Raw genomic sequence first — 19,975 nt, forward strand, 5'->3', positions numbered from 1 at the left:
GGAGGTCGGTGACTAGTGGTGTTCCACAGGGATCTGTTCTGGGACCCTTGCTTTTTGTGATTTTTATAAATAATTTGGATGACGAAGTGGAAGGATGGGTTGGTAAGTTTGCAGATGACACGAAGGTTGGTGGTGTGGTAGATGGTGCAGAATGTTGTCGTAGGTTGCAACAGGACTTAGACAAGATGCAGAGCTGGGCAGAGAAGTAGCAGATGGATTTCAATCTGGAGAAGTGTGAAGTGATACACTTTGGAAGAATGAACTTGAAGGCAAGAGTACATGGTTAGTGGCAGGATTCTTAGCAGTGTGGAGGAACAGAGAGATCTTGGGGTCCAAGTACATAGATCCCTCGAAGTTGCCTCACAAATGGATAAGGCAGTTAAAAGGCATATGGTGTGCTGGTCTTCATTAGCCGGGGGATTGAGTTCAAGAGCCGAGAGGTAATGTTGCAGCTCCATAAGACTCTGGTCAGACCACACTTGGAGTATTGTGTTCAGTTCTGGTCACCACATTATAGGAAGGATGTGGAAGCTTTGGAGAAGGCGCAGAGGAGATTTACAAGGATGCTACCTGGGTTGGAGAGCATGTCTTATGAGGAGAGGTTGAGCGAGTTAGGGCTTTTCTCTTTGGAGTGACGGAGGATGAGAGGAGATGATGGAGGTATATGAGATTATAAGAGGCATAGACAGAGTGGACAGCTAGTATTTTTTCCCCAGGGTGGCAATGGCCAATACCAGAGGTCACCTGTTTAAGGTGCTTGGAGGAAAGTTCAGGGGAGATGTCAGAGGTAGGTTTTTTACACAGAGAGTGGTGGGTGCCTGGAATGCACTGCTGAGGGTGGTGGTAGGGGCCAATATGATAAGGTCATTTAAGAAGCTATTAGATAGGCACATGGATAAAAGAAAAATAGAGGTGTTATGGGAGGTGAAGTAGAGAGGGGGATAGATTGAATGGGTATAAGGTTTATATAGGTCGGCACAACATTGTGGGCCGAAGGGCCCGTACTGTGCTATGTTCTATGTTCTTGAGCCGTTTCCTTTTCCATTACCGAATCACCCCAAATGAACTAACAGGTTCAACCCCACCAAATTAATGTTCAAACGCACTTTACGCACCAGATTCAAACTTCTGCAGCCAGCCATCCAGGAACGAATTTGCAGCAAACAAGAGGCCATGAAACAAAACTATGATCCTCACACTAGGCCGTGAACATTTGGTGCTGATGACAAAAGTCTACACTTGACTCACGCATGAAGAAAACTGGCGGCCGGCCGTCATCCAGCAGTGGAACAGTCAAGTTGCAGAACTTGAACTGACAGGTGGATGAATTGTCGGGCGACATTTGGATCATGTACACTGGTGAACTGATGGAGGACCCAGTGAAGTGTCCCCTGCCGACGAAGCAACCGTTCAAGCAGATGAACCAACGGACGCTTCATCAAGAGAGAAGGACCAAAGGTAACGTACCTTGCGTACAGCCCACCGACCTCGGCATTGGCTAATCAGAGAGACACTGAGGGAGAAACTGCTCCCTGCAGCGATCCACGAGATGCGTCAGATGGTTTTTCTATGTTCACCTAAGTTATTTTCTTCCCCTGCAGTTCCCTTCTATAGGGGGGAGGGATGAACCATATGGAGAATGTGGCGAATGCGCATGTGCGCGCCTGTTGGTCAATCGCTCAGCAGATCGATTGCGAGACCGTGGCAAGTACACAGGCGTGCGCCTGTACGTATGTGCGTGCCTGCTGGTCGGTCTCTTAACGCTCTCCTATGCGAGGAACATTACTTTTGGCGCGGGACTTTGGGGACTCGCGTGCTTTTTGTCTCAGTTGGCCTTCTCGATGATCTACAACTGTAAGTTGTTCAGTTTCTTTACTTTGGTTAACATGACTCAGTAAAAATGTTTATTCTACTGCCCATTGTTGTTCTTGCTCCGTGAATACGTAACATTGTAGCTCAGAGTGTAGGAGCAGGAGTTGGCCACTCGGCCCCTCAAGCCTGACCCTGCATTCAACATGATCATGGATTTTCTGTCCCAGGACTCATCTCCTCTTCTGTACCAGTTCCCCACAGCCCTCAATTGCCTAATCTTTCAAAACTTTACTTCCTTCCTCTGTAGATACTCCAGCCTCCATAACCCTCCAGGATAGAGAATTCCAGGGATTCACCAGCCTCTGTGAGAAGAACTTTGTACACACCACAGTTTTAAGTGACCTCCCCTAACCTTGTAACCACGTCCCCTCACTCAAGACTCTCCTACCAGCGGAAACATCTCGATGGCCACGCCATCATACCCTCCAAGGATGGTTTCGATAAGATCACCCCTCATTCTACTAAACTCCATGAGTTTAGCAGCCGTGATAGGACGACCCTCTCATCCCATGAATGAGCCCAGTGGACCTGGTGCAGGTTATTGTAGAGTATTTGAGGTCAGCTGCTTTCAGGCTACACAAGTTAATAACTTGCATTTTTATGAGGTGGCCTCTGCATAAGATGGCCTCAGGAATGTCAAATACACAGGGGAAGACCACAAATACTGCTGCTCTTCAGCAGGTAGCAGTTCAGGTGATGAAAGGTTCAGCCAGAGAGAAGGTGAGTTGGGGAGGTTCAGGGAGTGAGCTCTCGAGCACAGAAGCCGGGCAGGTGAAGTGGAGGAGATCTCAGAGGGTTGTAGGGGGTTGCAGATACAAAGAAGCTCAACTGTTCTTCAACAGCCACATTACAGTCTCACCCTATCAGAGATATTCCTTTTGTTCCACCAGTGCCTCCTCCAACTCCTTACCTCAGTTTTCCTTCTATCCCAGTCCTAACAAATGATCCTCGACCTGAACCATTAACTCTGCCTCTCTCCACAGATGCTGCCTGACCTGCTGAGTGTTTCCAGCATTGTCTGTTTAGGAAAAAAAAGATAAAATCTTTTAAGTTTCAAGCTTTGCCATATAGGAAAACAGAGAAGACCAGTGTAGGTCAATGAGGACTAGTGTAGGTCAATGTAGACCAGTGTAGGTCAGTGAGGACCAGTGTAAGTCAATGTAGACCAGTGTAGGTCAATGTAGACCAGTGTACGTCAGTGAGGACCAGTGTAGGGCAATGTAGACCAGTGTAGGTCAATGTAGACCAGTGTAGGGCAATGAGGACCAGTGTAGGTCAATGTAGACCAGTGTAGGTCAATGTAGACCAGTGTAGGGCAATGAGGACCAGTGTAGGGCAATGAGGACCAGCACAAGGTATTAACAGGAGGGGGCATGGGGCAGGAGACCTGCTACATGAGTAATCTGCAGTAGTGAGGGAGTGCCACACTGTTGGAGGAGTAACACTGAAGAGTGCCACACTGTCAGAGGAGCAGTACTGAGGGAATGCTGCACTATCAGAAGGCAGTGCTGAAGGAGAGCACACACTGTTGGAGGGGCAGCACTGAGGAAGGTGGTGTGAAGGAAACGTGGTACTATCCTGACGAGGATGGGGGCAGTTTTCCCGCATCCTGCCGATTATACACTGCAAAGGAACTTTATTAAAACTGCAAATCTGATCGTTTATCCGTCATTACAGACACTTACGTCTGTCACTGTCTGTAAACCGCTTTGGGATGTCCTGCACCTGTGGAAGGGCCTGTACAAAGCTCCCGTCTCTCTTTCTTGTCCCTGCAGAGCAGGAGCGTTGATGGAACAATGTATGCTTTACTGCCCAGATGGGCCGAGGACAATGCTCCTGGAGCTGAATCCATCCATTTCTGTCAGGATGCGTCAAGAGAAATCGAAATATAGGTTGGAATTTGGTGCAGCTGGGATGATGTAACGTTTGTCAGGTGACATTGACAGCTCCTATCCACGGGAGGCTGGGGTTGGGAATGTGAGTGTCCCCATAAGCATCTTCAGACCGTCACCTTGAAGAGCTTGGTTGTGGGCTGGAAGGTTACACATTCCAATGTGACGTGTGCTCAATGAACTTTGGCTTGGGTAGTGTGACAGGAGGTCACATGTCCAGCTTGTTGTTCTGGGAGTGAGGGGGCACTGGTGCTGGGTGTATTCACAAATGGTGCTCTGTGAAAGAGCTGCTCACAAGTAACTGGATCATCACACTGTCCAAAACCACAGAGGGGTTCAGATGGAGCGACTCACGAGGAGGTGTTTGTATTGGAAGCAGGGAGAGTGTTCCGAGGGGACAGACTGAAGACAACTTGGTAAAGAATTAGAGGGGGATGATAAGGTTTCATTCACTGAATTATGATCAGCAACACTGAAAGGGCTGGGAATGCAAATTCAACAGTAGTTTTGCAAAGAGGAATAGTACAAATACCTTAAGGGCAATGAGTAAGATTGGGATCTGGAATTATCAGCTAACTATTGAAAAAGAGTTCGTTCCAACTTCAACTTCAAGTTCAACTTCATTGTCAAGGACATACAGTACATTCCTAGGGTATAAATACCATGAAGATTAGCTTTTTTGCAGCAGCAGCATTGTACTTTATAAACATTCCCTTTATTCTTGAACTTCCTTTATGAGCTTAACAGCTTATTAATTTCTCCAATTTAACACATCACAAGGTGGAGAAAGTAAATACCTTACAGTGCAATTAACGGGGGTTGGATAATGAAATGTTCCGTGGCTCCAGTGTGTCCAAAAGCAGGAGGAGCTGACTTACTGTTATCCAGATTCTCCCAAAGCACCAATTGACATTTATCATGTATTGAGAACACATGGAGCAGTCAATGCAGCACACAGCAAGATCCCACAGCTGGCAGTGATGACCAATTCATTTGCCAAGAACGAGGGACAAATGTGTACCAGGTTCACTGGAGGATTCAGCATTCTGCTGTCAACAGCACGGGATCTTTACATCCACGTAAGGATTTCCATTCTGAAGTCAGCACTGCCAACAGCTAGTATAGATTTGATGGGCTGAATGGTATCCATTCGTACTGCAGAAGTTCTGTGATTCACTGCTGCACTCTTTCAGCAGTGTGCTTTTTCAGCCTGCCCTCCTTTAGTGCTGCTTTCTCACCAGTGTACTTGCACTGCTGTACTCTTTGACCGTGCATCCCTTCAGTACTGCAACCCTTCATCACTTTGCTCCCTCAGCACCGCGCATCATCTGCACTGAGTTCCATGTTCCTTCTGCATCGCTCTCCCTCCTTGCTGCGCTCCCTCACTGTTCTTTTGGTGCCACGTTCCTTCAGAGCTGCAAGCTTCCAGCACTGTGCTCTAGTACTGCACTTTTTCCCTGCTGCTGCCCCCCAGAGCCACCCTCCTACTCTGCTGCACAGCTCAACAGCTGCACCCCTTCAGCAACACCTTCCTCCAATACTGCGCTCATAGCACTGCAGTCGTTCAGTGTAGTCATCACCGTCATGCCCCAGCATGGCGTTTCTTACACACTGCGCTCCTTGAGTGCCTTCCTGCACCTGAGTCCTCTGTCAGTGTTGTGATCCTTGAGTTTTACACTTCTTCAGAACTGTGCCATTTCACTGTATTGCTCCTTCACTGCTGCTCTCATTCTGCACTGTATTACTTGCCCCACTGCCTGCCACTGTCTGCCACCTCACTGCTGCACTGAAGCTAGGGCTGGGGTGCTGTGCTCCAGCCTTGGGAGAGGGGCTTAACAGCCCAGCCTGTGTCCTGCACAGCAGGCTTCAGCTGCACTAAATGCGTCGCAATGATGTTCATGTGATTCCAGCTCCTGGGACTCGAACAGAGACCGTAGCTTATCAGCAGCACTGGGCTGTGGAGGTACTGCACCACTGGCTGCAGATGAGACAATCACTCACCTCTTTGTGGACTGTGCATTTGCCAATAAGGTCCTTGCCTCGGGTCATCCCCAGCAGCTGCGTGACAGAGGACTCTCTGATCACGGTTCCCAGGGACACACACTGAGACAGACATCAAGAGCTGCTGGAAGGTCATCAACTGGGTGACAGACGCCCTTCAGTTTGCCTGAAACTTGTTGGTCTCCCAGTACAGCGAGCTGTCCGTAAGGGAACGCTGCCTACTGGCACATTCCAGGCTGCAAGAGAACGTGCTGAGGGATGAACTGAAGCTCAGGGCAGCCACTGCAAAGGTTCTGTGGGGAAGGACCACAGCCTAGGGTCCTGCTGCCACTACTGGACACTGAGGGTATGAGTCAGGGATACCATCACCTATGCGCATGATGGGGATGGACACTTGCCTGGTCATCTTGGACCAGGAGAAGGCCTTCAGCAGGATGTCATACACATACATGATGGATGCGCTCTCTAAAACAGGCATGGGGGAGGGAATCCGGAATTTGATCTAACTGCTCTACACCGACATCAGCAGTGCAGTCCGAGTTAATGGGTGGGAAACACAAAACTTCCCCATCAAGTCTGGAGTCAGGCAGGCTTGTCCACTCTCCCCATCTTGCTTGTGAGTTGGACTGAGCCTTTCGCCAAATCCATCAGGAAGGACGCAGGCATAAGAGGGGTGACACTGCCAGGTGGTGGGGGCGTTCTAGTCAAAGCCTCCCAGTACACGGACAACGTCGCGTGCTTGGTCCCACGGTCAGTCCACGGATTGATCAGCATCTGCAACCAGGGGCCCAGGGTCGACCACAGGAAGAGCAAGGCCATGCTCTTCAGCAACTGGCCTGACTGATCCTCTGTTCCCCTCACTACCTGAAGGTGCTGGGAATTTTGTTTGGGGGAGCTGGCGTGTGTGGCTGGAATTGGCTGGAGCGGGTAGACAAGGTGAAACAGAAGTTGGGAATGTGAGGCGTCACTTGACTGGTGATGCGATGGGCCCTCCCGTCAGATCCTTCCTGCCCAGCCGGAGCCTGACTCCCACACACACTGCCCTCGAGGTGCCAGAGGTGCGGTCAAGACGTTTGTCCACCTCCTCGTGGCCTGTGTGTGTGCGAAGAAGGTCTGGAAAAGGGTGCAGTGATCCTTGTTAAGGTTCAGTCCAAGCAGCTGCATAATAGAGGACTCTGATCGATGGGCGGTGGCAGGGACACACACCGAGACAAACATTAATTTTTGCTGGAGAATCATCGACTTGGTGTGAGAGGCACTTTGGTCTGCCTGAAACTTGTTTGTCTTCCAAGAGGTCCATAAGGGAATGCTACCAAATGGTTCAATCCAAGGTGCGGGTGTACATACTGAGAGACACATGTTATTATAGTAAAGATCAACTCTTGATCTCTCAATCTACCTTGCCACGACCCTTGCGCTTTATTTGTCTACCTGCATTGCTCTTTCCCTGTAATTGTATTACTATACTCTGCCTCCTGTTATTTCCCTTCGTACTACCTCGATTTACTTATGCTTGGAATGATCTCTCTGGATGGCATGCAAAACAAAGTTTTTCACTGTATCTTGGTACACGCAACAATGGTAAACCAGTTTACCAATTATACTGAAGCTCGGTGCAGCCACCACAAAGGCTCTGTGGGGAAGGACCACAGTCTAGGGTCCTGCTGCCACCACTGGACACTGAGGGGGTAGGCTCTGGGTAACAGCCTCTCAAATATCTCACTGATGCAACATCTAGGGATGAAACATCAGTGATGTTAACTTATTAAAAGGGAACATATTGAATTGCTGGTACAGTGAATGAGGATAATGAGGTGTCCTGATTGTATTCACAGTGTATATTATGAATAAAGTATATTTTTGGAGTAAAGAACTGCGTTGGGGATGTCAGTGACACCGTCTGTCCTCTTGGGGGGGGGGGGGGGGTAGAAAGATCCAAAGGTACAGCTGAAAGAGAATGCTGGGAGTGGTCGTCCAACAGCCCTAGCAATTTCTGGTCACCTGTCGTTAATGGGAGCTTGCTGTGCACAGATTTGCTGCCCCTTTTCCTGCATTACAATGGCAACTAATCTTCATTGGTGCTTAGGTGGCCGTGAAATGTGTGGTCTGTCTGGAGTTTGGGAAGGAGGCTGATAAATGCAATCTCTGCTTTGCTTTCCCTCTGTTTGGTTTCTCACAGTGTCTGGTAGTGATCACATTCCCTGGCTATCACTCGGATGGTTTAAACAGCCCTTTCACTTCACTCATGCATTGTCCCTCTGACTGCGATACGCCAGTAGGACAGGCAGTTCTCTGGGACTGACTCTTTTTAGTTTAAGGTCAAGCACTTGAGTATTGTTCATCAACAATTTCAACATTAAAGCAGTGGGAGCCAATTCTAAAAAAACTATCCAAGCAATTCACACAGAAGGCAGTTATTGAGAACTCTCTCAGCACGGCTACATTTCCAGCCCTGGGTCCAGAGGTCTAAACTTTCACTGAGTTCTAGCTCAGCCCTTTGTTCACTGAGAGCCCAGTGCTTGGTGAAAGTAAATGTCAAACACAATGTCACAAGTACTGGCAGAGAGAGAGAGATAAAGCCAGGGGGCTGGCGGCTGAAAGGGGCTGGGCATGGACAGGTTCACCAGCAGTCTGTGGATGTTATGTACGGATAAGGATTGACCAGAGTCCCCTCTACCTATCCTAAAATGCAGATCAAAATAGGCTGTGGGGGCATTTGGGTGGGTGGGACTAGCTGGCTGAGGGGAGGAGGCAGGAGGATGCCAGAAAGTATAAAAGGTCTAAGCTGTAACTGCAGCCACAATTTCTCTGCACATCCCTGCCGTTGGTTCGAAGCAGCAAGTGGTATTTCCAGGTGTCTGGATAATGTCTGACTGGGATAACGTCAACAAGGTATGGTCATCCGTGGAGGGGAACCTGCCTGCCCTCGGGCAAGCTGTTCTGCTCAGGTAAGCCACTTGGTAGCAATTGTTTTGTTTATAGTGTCCTGTAGAAATAGTTCTATTTACTTTTGTTGTGTGTCTGTGAGGGACAGTCAGACTCATTGGGAAGGACTGCAAGCTCTCACTCTGCAGCCTTCAATGCCTGTGAATATTTCTGGATGTGCTTTGGTTGCGGGAGGTGCCGTAAGAAGGCAGGGCTCTCTTGCCTATTTCCCCACCCTAGTGCAGATCAGGACTTTGCTTCTCAATGGGTATGTTCCAACAAATCCTCCCACAAGCCTGCATGCACTCATTTACCTAAACTGAGCACCCTCCGACTACCCAATTCTGCGTCCCCTCTAATTATTTGCCCCTGTGCACTCTAATTATCTGACCTTGGTTGTGTCCTGAATGTCTGACTGATTCTAGAATTTTCCCCACTACAGATCTCCAGCTAAAAATTAAAAAAAACTACAGATGCTGGAAGTCTAACAAAAGATATTTGACCTGAAATGTTATCTCTCTCCACAGATGCTGCCTGACCTGTTGAGTGTTTCCAGCATTTTCTGTTTTTACTATAGATGTCAGGCTAACTGGTCTGCATTTACCCATTCTCTCTCCGTCTCCCTCCGTCTCTCTCTCTCTCTCTCTCTCTTTTTCAATTAATGGGGTTATGTACGCTACCTTCCGATCTGTGGGAACCACTCTAGAATCTACGGAATTTTGGAAGATAACAACCAATGCATCTACTACCCCCAGGACCACATCTTTCAAAATGTTGGATGCATGTCATCTGGTCCTGTGAATTTAATGGCCTTCAATCTCAGTAAATTCTCCCAAACTATCTTTTTCACTAATGCTAAAATTTTTCAGCTCAGTTACTCTCGACCTGTAGTTCTCCACTATTTCCAGAGGGCGTCTGTGTCGTCCTCTGTGAAGACAGATCCCAAGTTTAATCCAAGATCCCAAGATTTAATTTCTTTGCCATTTCCTTACTTTTGAATATGATTTCTCCAATCTCAACCCTTAAGGGAACAAGTCATTCTCTTTGAACAAAAAGAAACCACTTTTACAGTCTGCCTTTAAGTTTCACACTTTATCTCTTGTATTCTACTTTATCCATGTCTTGAATCTCTGCTGAAATTTCGGATTTTTCAAATCCGCAGGTTCTGTTGCCCAATAATCTGGAGGTCTTTGTCAATGTGGGATTTAAATTCAACTAAAAACACAATTTAATAAAAGATCAGCTTGTCTAGTTGATTATAAAAATATCACTGGACTGTTTTAAAAAATATCCACCAGGTTCCCTAATGTCCCTCAGGGGAGGAAACAGTGGGCGGCACAGTAGCACAGCAAGTGGAGCTGCTGCCTCAGAGCTCCAGCAACCTTGGTTCAATCGTGACCTCTGGTGCTGACCGTGTGGAGTTTGTGCCCTGTGACTGCATGTTTTCCCCCCGGATGCTCCGATTTCCTCCCACATCCCAAAGACGTGCGGGTCGGTGGGTTAATTGGCCGCTGTAAATTGCCCCTCAGGAATTAGGTGAGTGGAATCTGGATGTGGAATAGATTACAGGGAAAATTAGAGGGGGAATGGGATTACTTCCTGAGTCTGCAAAGATTCAACAGGCCGAGATAGCTTCCTTCTACATCATTGGGAAAAAAATGGAAAATCTGCTGTCTTTACACCTGGTCTGTCCAATGCCAGTGAGACAGCCCAGCACGGCACACAGTCCAGGAGCAATAAACGCTGGTCTTGCCAGCGATCTCCACATCGGAAAATTAAAACAAAAATGCCGTCAACTATATATCAGTTCTTTAAATATTAGCCATTGCCTGTTTACTGTCATATCTTGTAATAGTTTCCCAATCTCCCACAGAAGACTCACCTTTGTAGGTTTCTTTGAAAGATTTAAGACCCTGCTTTCAAGTGACTTTTGATCTTGATTTAAATTCTATCATATTATGAACACTATTCCCTAAATACCCATTAACTGCCGGATTATTGATTAACCCTCTCACTGCACAACATGCGATTTAAATCAGCTTGTTCCTTTGTTAGTTATCTTTATTAGTCACATGTACATCGAAGCACACAGTGTTTCTTAGTTCCTTAACCTGCAGATCTAGAAAACTGATCCTTGACATTCCTTGAATTGATTCTCCACACTATCACTACGAATTTGGTTTCCCCAGTCTGTGTAAGGATTCAAGTCCTCTGTGATTACTGTATTCCCTTGTTACTGGCTCCTCTGATTCCGTCTAATACTACACCCTGCATTACCAGTACCGTTTGCAGACTTGCACACAATTCCCATCAACGTTTCTCCTCCTCCGCTCCAGTTAAATGGATTCAACTTCTTGGTTTTCCTGTTCTCTCTCCTGCCTCTATCACATAATTAATTACTAGGGCCAGTCCTCTTCGTTTTCCATTTTGCCTTTCACTTCTGAAAGTAGCCTGGTGTATTTGATTCACACCTTGGTTCCTTTGCAACTGAGTCTCAGTCACGGCTGTTCGATTGTGCCCATTAGTTCACCTTCCTTGTTACGGACACTGCACCAGCTTGAGCCCCTCTTACTGGGACAATGCATTTGCTCAGCTCCTGGGAAATGGAAGTCCTGGTGTCGCCTCTTTCACATCCCCTTCCCGGTGGCGCTACCTGGACTCTTAATTCTACCTCTCTCGGTTATTCCGTTATTGTCACTTCAGCATTTCTTTTTGCACTACCTCAGATTGCACTACAATCTTTGTATCAATTATTTACTCTGTGAGCTTCATGCGAGCAAGGAATTTCATTGTACCCTGGTGCATATGACAATAAACTAATCTGAATCTAAGCTGCCCTGTGGTGGATAAATCTGCCATCTGAGACACAGTCCAACATTGATGCCAGAACTGTCTGATCTGAGTGAGTACCGGGACAGCTTCAGTACTTTGGAGGATGGTGGGTCCATTACCCAGTGAATCCAGCAGAAAAGCTCATGTCTACTGTGGGCAGCAGGAAGAGGAAGGGATGTCCGTCATGTCAGATAGCTTGCTCGATCTCACTACCCAATCCATAATCTGTTGGCAAAGGTTGTAGAGCTGTCGGCAGCTGCCCTGTAGACTTGTTTTATAGTCCCACAGAAGCAGGGGAAGGCGAGGTTTGAATGGAGTGGGGCAATTGTGGGAATCAGCTGCAGTCAGCTTACTAACTTAAACCACAGGGTGGGCTGTGGGGGGGCAAGGAGAGAGGGTGAGATGTGAGGGAGAAAGAACTGAATCCAATTTTATAATTTAACTAAACAGATCACACAAAGCAGATTTATTCCATATTCTTGCTCACTGTTATGGTGTGATGTGTGCAGTGTACAGAGATGGTCTGCTGGGAATTGTGTGTGTGTGTGTGTGTGTGTGTGTGTGTGTGTGTGTGTGTGTGTGTGTGTGTGTGTGTGTGTGTGTCTGTCTGTCTGTCTGTCTGTGTGTGCACACACACATGCAATGTGACCAGTACAGACTGACTGTTGTGAATCTGTTGTCAATTGTGTGTGTGTCTGTGTGTGTGTGGGTGTGAGTCTGTGTGTGTGGGGGGGGGTGTGCCTGTGTGTTTGTGTGTGTCTGTATGCATGTGTGTGTGCCTGTGTGTGCACACGCACACACAGTGTGACCAGTGCAAACTGACTGTTGTGAATCCATTGTCAATTGTGTGTGTGTGTGTTTGTGCACACACACAGTATGCCCAGTGCAGACTGACTGTTGTGAATAGTGCATGTGTTGTGCACAGTGTGTCCAATGGGGACTGACTGTTGGGAACCGTGTGTGCGTGCAGTGCATGCAGTGTAGCATGCTGTGAGGAATGTGTGAACAAGCGTGTACAGTAGAGATTGCTGTCAGCAGTTTACAAGGTGTGTACAGTGGAAGCCACAGTAAGCGGTGTGTGAGCAATATGAACAGCCGAGGCAGCTGTGTGCCGCAGGTGAGCAGTGTGCCCAGCCGTGCCTGTCTGTAGTGGTGAACTAACTATAGTGAGGTCAGTGTTGTGTTGCAATAGGTACACATTGGTGAGTGCTTTATGCACGTTAAAACTGCACACATACTGCTGGTGCACCTCCATCTCAAGTATTCCAACAGTATGAGCCCCTACCCCCTCCTGCTGGACAGCCCCTGTGCGTGGAGGTAGAAGTGGGAGATGTGTGGGTATTTGTTCTGGTTCCACCGCACCCCCCAACCCCCCAGCTCTTTACACAGAACCCTGGGCTCTATGGGCTGCCGCTGGGGATTCACTGGGACAGATACAACTTGCTGCTGGAAGACCATCAACTAGGTGAAAGGAGCCCCTGATCTGCCCAAAACCTGCTGGTCTGGTGGCTGAAGGAACCAAAGATCCTGGTACATAGGTCACTTGGATGCCAGCCACTTCAGTTCCACTTCCCACTCCCCTGTCCATCCATGGCCTCCTCTGCTGCTACATTGAGGCCAGAGGTGTTGGAGGAACAACACCTCACATTCCGCCTTGGTAGTCTCCAACCTGACGGCATCAACATCGATTTCTCCAACTTCCGGTAACCCCTCCCCTCTCCACCCCCCCCTTTGTTTTCCCTCATTCCTGTGGCCCCCTCACCCCTTCTCTTTTCCCTCTCCCACCCTCATGACCTGCCCAACTATTCCCCACCTTCTTCCTTTTATTCCACGGTCTACTGTCCTCTCGTACTGGATTCTGTCTTCTTCAGCTCTTTGCCTCTTCCACGTCACCTCTCAGCTTCTCACGTCACTCCCTTTCATCTCCCCTCTCCCTCACCCACCTACCTTCCCCCTCTCATCTGGACTCACCTATCACCTGCCAGCTTGTGCTCCTCTCCCTCCCCGACCTTCCTATCCTGGCTTCTGCCCTCTTCCTTTCCAGTCCTGATGAAGGGTCTCGACCCAACATGTCGACTGTTTATTTCCCTCCATAGATGCTGCCTGACCTGCTGAGTTCCTCCAGCATTTTGTGTGTGTTGGTCATTTAAACATCCTGGACAGACACAGAAAACTATCAAGAAGCTTAATAGAATGATGGATTTAAGGACTAGAATACAAGGGGAAAGAAGTCCTGCTGCAGCTATACAAAGCCCTGGAGGAGATGCACATGCAGCACTTTGAGGAGTCTCTCACACAAACACATCTTAGGAAAGATACATTGGCCTTGGAGGGAAACGTGCCCAGATCCAGCAGAGTGGTATGTGAACTCCAGTCGTCAAATTAACAAAGATTATGCAACTCAACAGGGCATACCCTGTAATTTAAAAGGTCAAGCAGTGATGTTTTGGTTTTATAGATATGATAAAACGTGGAGAGGGAGCTGTTTCTGTTGGCTGGTGAGATAAGAACAAGGCAGCATAGTCTAATAGAGACAGAGTGGAATTAGGAAAGACTTCTGCTTACAGATGATGGAACTCCCTTTTGCAGATGGGAATTGATGTTAACTTTATATCTGAGAGATAGCCTTTTGATAACCAAAGGAGCAAAGTCGGACGCACAGCTCGGTCAGGATCCTGTTGAATGGAGGAACAGGCTGAATGGCCTGGTGCTGTTCCTATGTCCAAAAAGGCAGAATCAATATTCTTTCAGAGTGTATAATCTGGAGGAGCGCAGGGGAAACAATTTCATAAGGAAAGAACATGTGGATAGAGGGCACCATTGTCAGAGACAGCATAGAATGAGGCTCTTCAGCCCATTGTATCCACAGCAACCATTAAGCACCATGCTTGATGGTTGACGTGAACACAATGAGCTGAGAGGTCTCATTCTATGCTATGACAATAAACTAACCCTAAGTTAATCCGACTTTTCCCCTTGCCTCTCACTAACTTTTCCTTTCCCCATTCTCCCACCACACACCCACACCAGCAGTAATTTACAGTAGACAATGAGCATGTCTTTGGGACCCACGTATCACAGCGAGAAGGGGCAAACTCCACACAGACAGCAGCCAAAGTCAAGATTGAACCCGGGTTTCTGGCAGCAGCACCAACTACTGTGTCATTGTGGTATCCACTTACAACACTCATGTAACACTTCTTCCCCTTTATATCCAGGACTCTTTCTTACATATTTACCATATGCCCCTTGTTTCTAATTCCAGGACTTCCTCCCTGCTTTTAGTTGGAAAGTATAGGAGGGCCATTTTAACTCCTCTCTGTGTCTCTCTCCTCTCTTTCTCCCCATTCCACTGTTCCCCACCCCTTTCACTCCAGGTTATTCAAGGAACATGCAGAAACTAAGAAGCATTTCCCCAAGTTTAGGGACTTGTCTCTGGATCAGCTGGAGAACAATGAGGATGTCCGCACCCATGGCAACACTGTGCTCCAGACTGTGGGCAAAATAGTGAAGAAGAAGGGTAGCCATGCCAACGAGTTGAAGGCATTGGCAGAAACGCACATCCACAAGCACAAGATCCCGCCACATAACTTCACTGTAAGTACACATTCCAAAGCACTATATAACTGACTGATAACTTTTGACAATTTCTGCTGTTCAACAAATGAGTCATCATTGAATTCTTAGTACATGCCCACATTATTGAGTCCCCACTTAGCACGTGCCCACAGCTCAAAGTTGTTTAATCAGACAGCTCAGCTGGTCCTTTCCCTTGCCCCTGAGCCCTCCCCTCCTCTCCTGAAGATGCTGCTGATAATCCTCAGCACTCGGCATCCTGTGAAAATAAACAATCCATCCTAATTAGTGACTCTAGACAGTAGGCATTTGTGAGCTATCTGACTGTAGTGGGCATGATGTTGTCCATATCCATGCTCCCTATTGCTCAAGAGGCATTGGAGTGATTTGGGCAATGGCTGATTTTGTTTACACGACTGCAGCAGTGTTGACACCAATGTAACTAGCTCCATAATTATCAACCCTCGATATGTCAGTCCCACACATACTTATCCAATTCAATGCACTTTCCTGTGAAATTAATACCATGCTCACCTTATTCTTGTTCACTTTGTATTTCCTTCCAGCTGATCACCAACATTATGTTGACCATCCTCACCGAGAAGTACCCAAGCAGCATGACTGGACCTGTAAAGGATTCATTCTCAAAGGTGTTTCAGACAATCTGCTCCGACCTTGAGAAACTGTACAAGGAAGCTAATTTCCAGGGCTAAACACTGACCCTCCTGAATAAAGCTCATAAGTAACAGTGCAAAAATTGTATTAAATAGTATGATAGTAATAGTTTGGTAGAAGTGGCTATTCCGCTTTTAATTCCTGATGGGCTTTATAGACTGTAGATCCTTTTGTTTAGTTCACAATATAATGTTTTCTTTGTGAATGAACCTACAATGTAATGAATGTGTGGAAATGCAATTAGATCATCAACTACTTTCCTATTCGCATATATTTGAATTCACATTATTCTACCATTGCTGCTTTGGAAACTCCATAGACTAGGTTCACAGTAAAGTCTCAACCCAGAGTACAATATATTGTACCACTAAGTTCCTACATTGGATCCAGCGCCCAGCTCTAGGATTCCACATTCAAAGTTGGTATGGGTGGGAGCTCACACCAGAATATCCACCTGGGCTAAGGTGTACAATACAGGCAAATCTGATCCACTGCTCTCCAAAATAAATCAGAAAGCTTAGATCTCAATTCGTCCTGTGAAGTGGATGTGTGGTTAGAATTTAAATTATTTAGCTAACAGTGGCCAGCAGGTAAGAATTTGAGCAAAGGCTCTGTTCACTGACCTCTCACTGACCACTGTAAACTTGAGTGGGTTCAGGCGGAATGAACAGAGAATCCCACCATCAGATTGAATTTTCACGACCAAATTCATTGCCCAATAGTTCCAATACTTATAAACTGGAAAAATTTGGCCATTTATTTCCCACAACAGGATGCTACCGATATACCCACCCAGGAATGCATCATTCTTTGGCCTGGGTCTGAAGATTGTGGGTTCAAGACTTGCTCCAAAGATCTTTCCTCATCATCTAAGCTGACACACCTGCTGTGCACGTGCAGCACTGTGGTAGGAGCTGCCTTTCAGATAATATGTTGTAACAAGGTCTTATTTACCCCCTGATAGGATGTAAACATTAATGAGGCACTCACTCTATAGTAAAAGATCAGAGCTGCTGGGTCTGGTCAATATGTTTATCTTTCAACCAACATGACAAACAGACCATCTGTCACTAACACTATCTGAGGAACTTTGTTCTGCCCAACTTTCTACATAACAACAGCGATTATACTTCAATAGGACTTAATTTGTAGTAGTTAAAGAAATATACGTCTTCCTTTCTTTAACCATCCCTGAGAAACTGATGATCAAATATGGCAAAATTAAATTTCTCAAGTGTGTTAAATTAATGAATATTGTCTTCATCTATAATCCCAGAATGTGTTATCTCGCTTGATGCCAAGAAGGTGTTTGATAGAGTTGCATGGGAATATTTATTTAACACACTTGAGAAATTTAAAATATTAAAATGCAAATAACGATTTTTAATAAATCCTGTCTGGTCATAAGAAATAATTTGTGGAAGTACCTTTTCCAGTCTAGAAGCCAATATTTTGGAAAAAATTTTGGAATCCACATTCAATAAAGAAATAGGTCTGTAAGATGCACATTCAGTAGGATCTTTATCCATTTTCAGAATTAAAGAGATAGTTGCTTCATAAAAAGATTGTGGTAATTCACCTACTGATAGGGCATCTTTAAAAATTTTACCTAACCAGGGAGAGAGAAGATCAGAAAAGGATTTAAAAAATTCAACTGTATACCCATCAGGACCAGGTGTTTTACCCGAATTCATTGAAGAAATTGCTTTCTTTATTTCTTCCTCCGAAATGGGTGTATTTAATATTGAACGTTCATTGTGATAATTTCAGAGTCTTCAAATTCCTTAAAAATTCATGCATTAATGTAGGATCCTCAGGAAATTCTGATTGATATAAAGAAGAATAAAATTCTTGAAAAGATTTATTAATTTGATCATGGCAAAATTGTTCTGAATTTACAGCACAGACCTGACGCTGACAGCCGATGATGCCAGACTGCGTAACAAAGAAAACATTATCTTGACACATGCCCAGCTCAACCCTCATCCTCTACTTAAATAAGTTTCTTTTTTGGTATTGCTTTTTAAATATTAATTACAGAAGATATTTTAATTCCTTAAATCTTAGTAAATCAGGATCAGCCATTCTTCTAACATTTTCAGAAGCAGAATCAATTCTAATTCAAATCCTAAATTCTTTTTCGAGGATGTTTTAGAGGGGGTCAGAACATTGCCTAAAGTTACCATCTGCTTCAGAGACTGGCCAAGCTTAACACACTGCTGGTGTGATCACAGTTTCCTGATTTACAAGTAAACAGGAACAGTTCATCATATCCAGAGCTCCTAGGTTATGGTGATTGAGTCAATGAACAAAATGTTTTGGGAATGAATACCTTGATTCTGCTAGTCTATTTGCATGTAGACAGATCAAGTAGTGTAATGTACAACTTGTAACTTTTTAGCAGCAGCAGAACATGTTAATTCCAATTTTATCTTCTCCATACACAGAAAAAAATATTCAGCTTGCCTGGGCTATAGATATAATCCCCTTCTCTCCCTCCTAATTGTCTGATCATTCAACAGCCAACCATTAGTGCTTGACTTAACCAATACTCTGCCCAGGTATATATGCCTGGATAAATTTCAAATAGCGGGAACAGTAGTGATTGCATATGACTATATGTAATACACTACACTGGCCATGTAAAAAGCTGCAGATATTCCAGCAGTGAGGGTGGGCTTCAGGCAACTGGAATTATTTTGACAATTGCTAACTTGTGTTTTTCTGAATTACATGGAGTTGTATAGTAGAATATCTCCGCTAAGGTACAGTGGAAACAAAACCAGTTAACTTGGCCTGGACAGTAGGAACTGCTTAGGACAAATTCTTTGATTGACCTGTACATGAGAAAACTCAGAAATAAAGGTTGGATTTTGCTGCACTGTGCAATGCATGTTATTTAGACATATCTTCAAAATACATAACCTTTGTCGCACTTATTTAATCTCTACATTGCCATATTTTCAGCTGCACTAGTAACACCTGGAATTTAGCTGGCTATCAACAGGTCAGTGGGAGTTTGTGCAGTCACTTCTGTTTGCTATCACTGTTGTGCCACTACACACTGTAGCCAATTCCCCATTACCGATTTTGTTACTGATAGCATATTTGTTATGTCACTGGACATACAATTCAGAAATGCAAGTTCAAATCCTAACAAAGCAATTTGTGAATATGAATTTAGTTCATTATTTAAAAGGCTGGGATCAGAATTAGTGACCAGGCAACTGGTGGATTGTCAGAAAATCCTATATTGTTCACCAATGTTCTTGGAAGAAGGAAACCTGCTGCTCTTACTCAGTCTGGTCTATACATGACCCCAGATCAAGGGCAATATAGTTGACCCTTAAATGTCCCAGAATGGCCTTTCAAATAACCGTATCAAACCACTATTAAATAAATAATGAAACTAAAACTGGACTCCAAGTATTGCAGATGGTAAAGGCCAGTCAACTCTTCCTCACTTCCATCAATTTGTTGTAGTACAGTGGGGAGCACTGGTGCACACACTAACCTGATAAGGTCATAGCTTTCAACCAGTCTCCTGTACTGCAGTTACAAAATACGCTGGTGGAACGGTATACAGTCAGGAGGGAATGGACCCCCGGAATTCTCGACATTGACTACAGACTCTCGGAAGGTTCATAGCATTAAGTCAGGCATGGATAGGAAATCAGCAATCAACCTATTCAGTCAATCAAACCACCTATCAGAAATAGGTGCAGGAGTGGGCCACCTGGAGTTTGCTCCACCACTCTATTGTGAATGATCATCTACCTAAACACCATTTTCCTGAAATATCCCAATGTCACTTGATTCCCTTAACATCCAGAAATCTGTTCAGATGTCAGGTTTGAATGAACTGAGACTGATCCTTCACAGCTCTCTGAGGCAGAGAATTCACCACCTTCTGCATGAAGAAACTTCTCATCTCAACCCTGAATGGTCTACCCCTTATTTTGCGACTACAATCCCTGGTTCTAGACTCTTCAGCCAGGGGAACCAGCCCCTCCACATTATGCCTCTTGAGGCCCATAAAAACTTCTTTGTTTCAATGTGATCGCTTGTCATTTTTCTAAACCCAAGAGAATACAGCCTGGTCTACTCACTTTCTCATAGAGCACACTGCCGTCCCTGGAACTAGTCTAGTGCACCTTTGCTGCACTCCATCACTTTTTGGGTAACAGGACCACTACTGTACG

At 45.7% G+C, this 19,975-nt stretch overlaps 1 protein-coding gene and 1 long non-coding RNA gene across 2 annotated transcripts in view; one reads left to right on the plus strand and one right to left on the minus strand.

Annotated features, from left to right (window-relative positions):
* The window catches only part of LOC127585539 (uncharacterized), a 24,210-nt gene extending 13,610 nt beyond the window's left edge, over positions 1–10,600 (minus strand). Inside the window, exons 1-2 of the long non-coding RNA XR_007958522.1 lie at positions 10,573–10,600; positions 2,783–2,890 (exon numbers count right to left, since the gene is read on the minus strand). This is a non-coding gene — a long non-coding RNA (uncharacterized LOC127585539). The remainder of the gene's footprint in view (positions 1–2,782; positions 2,891–10,572) is intronic.
* Positions 8,571–18,654, plus strand: mb (myoglobin). Its single transcript, XM_052043088.1, has 3 exons — positions 8,571–8,713; positions 14,900–15,119; positions 15,665–18,654. Exons 1-3 carry the CDS (start codon positions 8,631–8,633, stop codon positions 15,809–15,811), a joined length of 450 nt encoding a protein of 149 aa, XP_051899048.1. The 5' UTR covers positions 8,571–8,630; the 3' UTR covers positions 15,812–18,654.
* The last annotated feature ends 1,321 nt before the right edge of the window (positions 18,655–19,975 follow it).

Source organism: Pristis pectinata, chromosome 33 (genome assembly GCF_009764475.1).
Source record: "Pristis pectinata isolate sPriPec2 chromosome 33, sPriPec2.1.pri, whole genome shotgun sequence".
Lineage (NCBI taxonomy): Eukaryota > Metazoa > Chordata > Chondrichthyes > Rhinopristiformes > Pristidae > Pristis > Pristis pectinata.

Coding starts and splice junctions, on each gene's coding strand:
- mb (XM_052043088.1), top strand. CDS start 8,631: ATGTCTGACTGGGATAACGTCAACAAGGTATGGTCATCCGTGGAGGGG. Junction 8,714..14,899: donor GGGCAAGCTGTTCTGCTCAG/GTAAGCCACTTG, acceptor CTTTCACTCCAG/GTTATTCAAGGAACATGCAG. Junction 15,120..15,664: donor TCCCGCCACATAACTTCACT/GTAAGTACACAT, acceptor ATTTCCTTCCAG/CTGATCACCAACATTATGTT.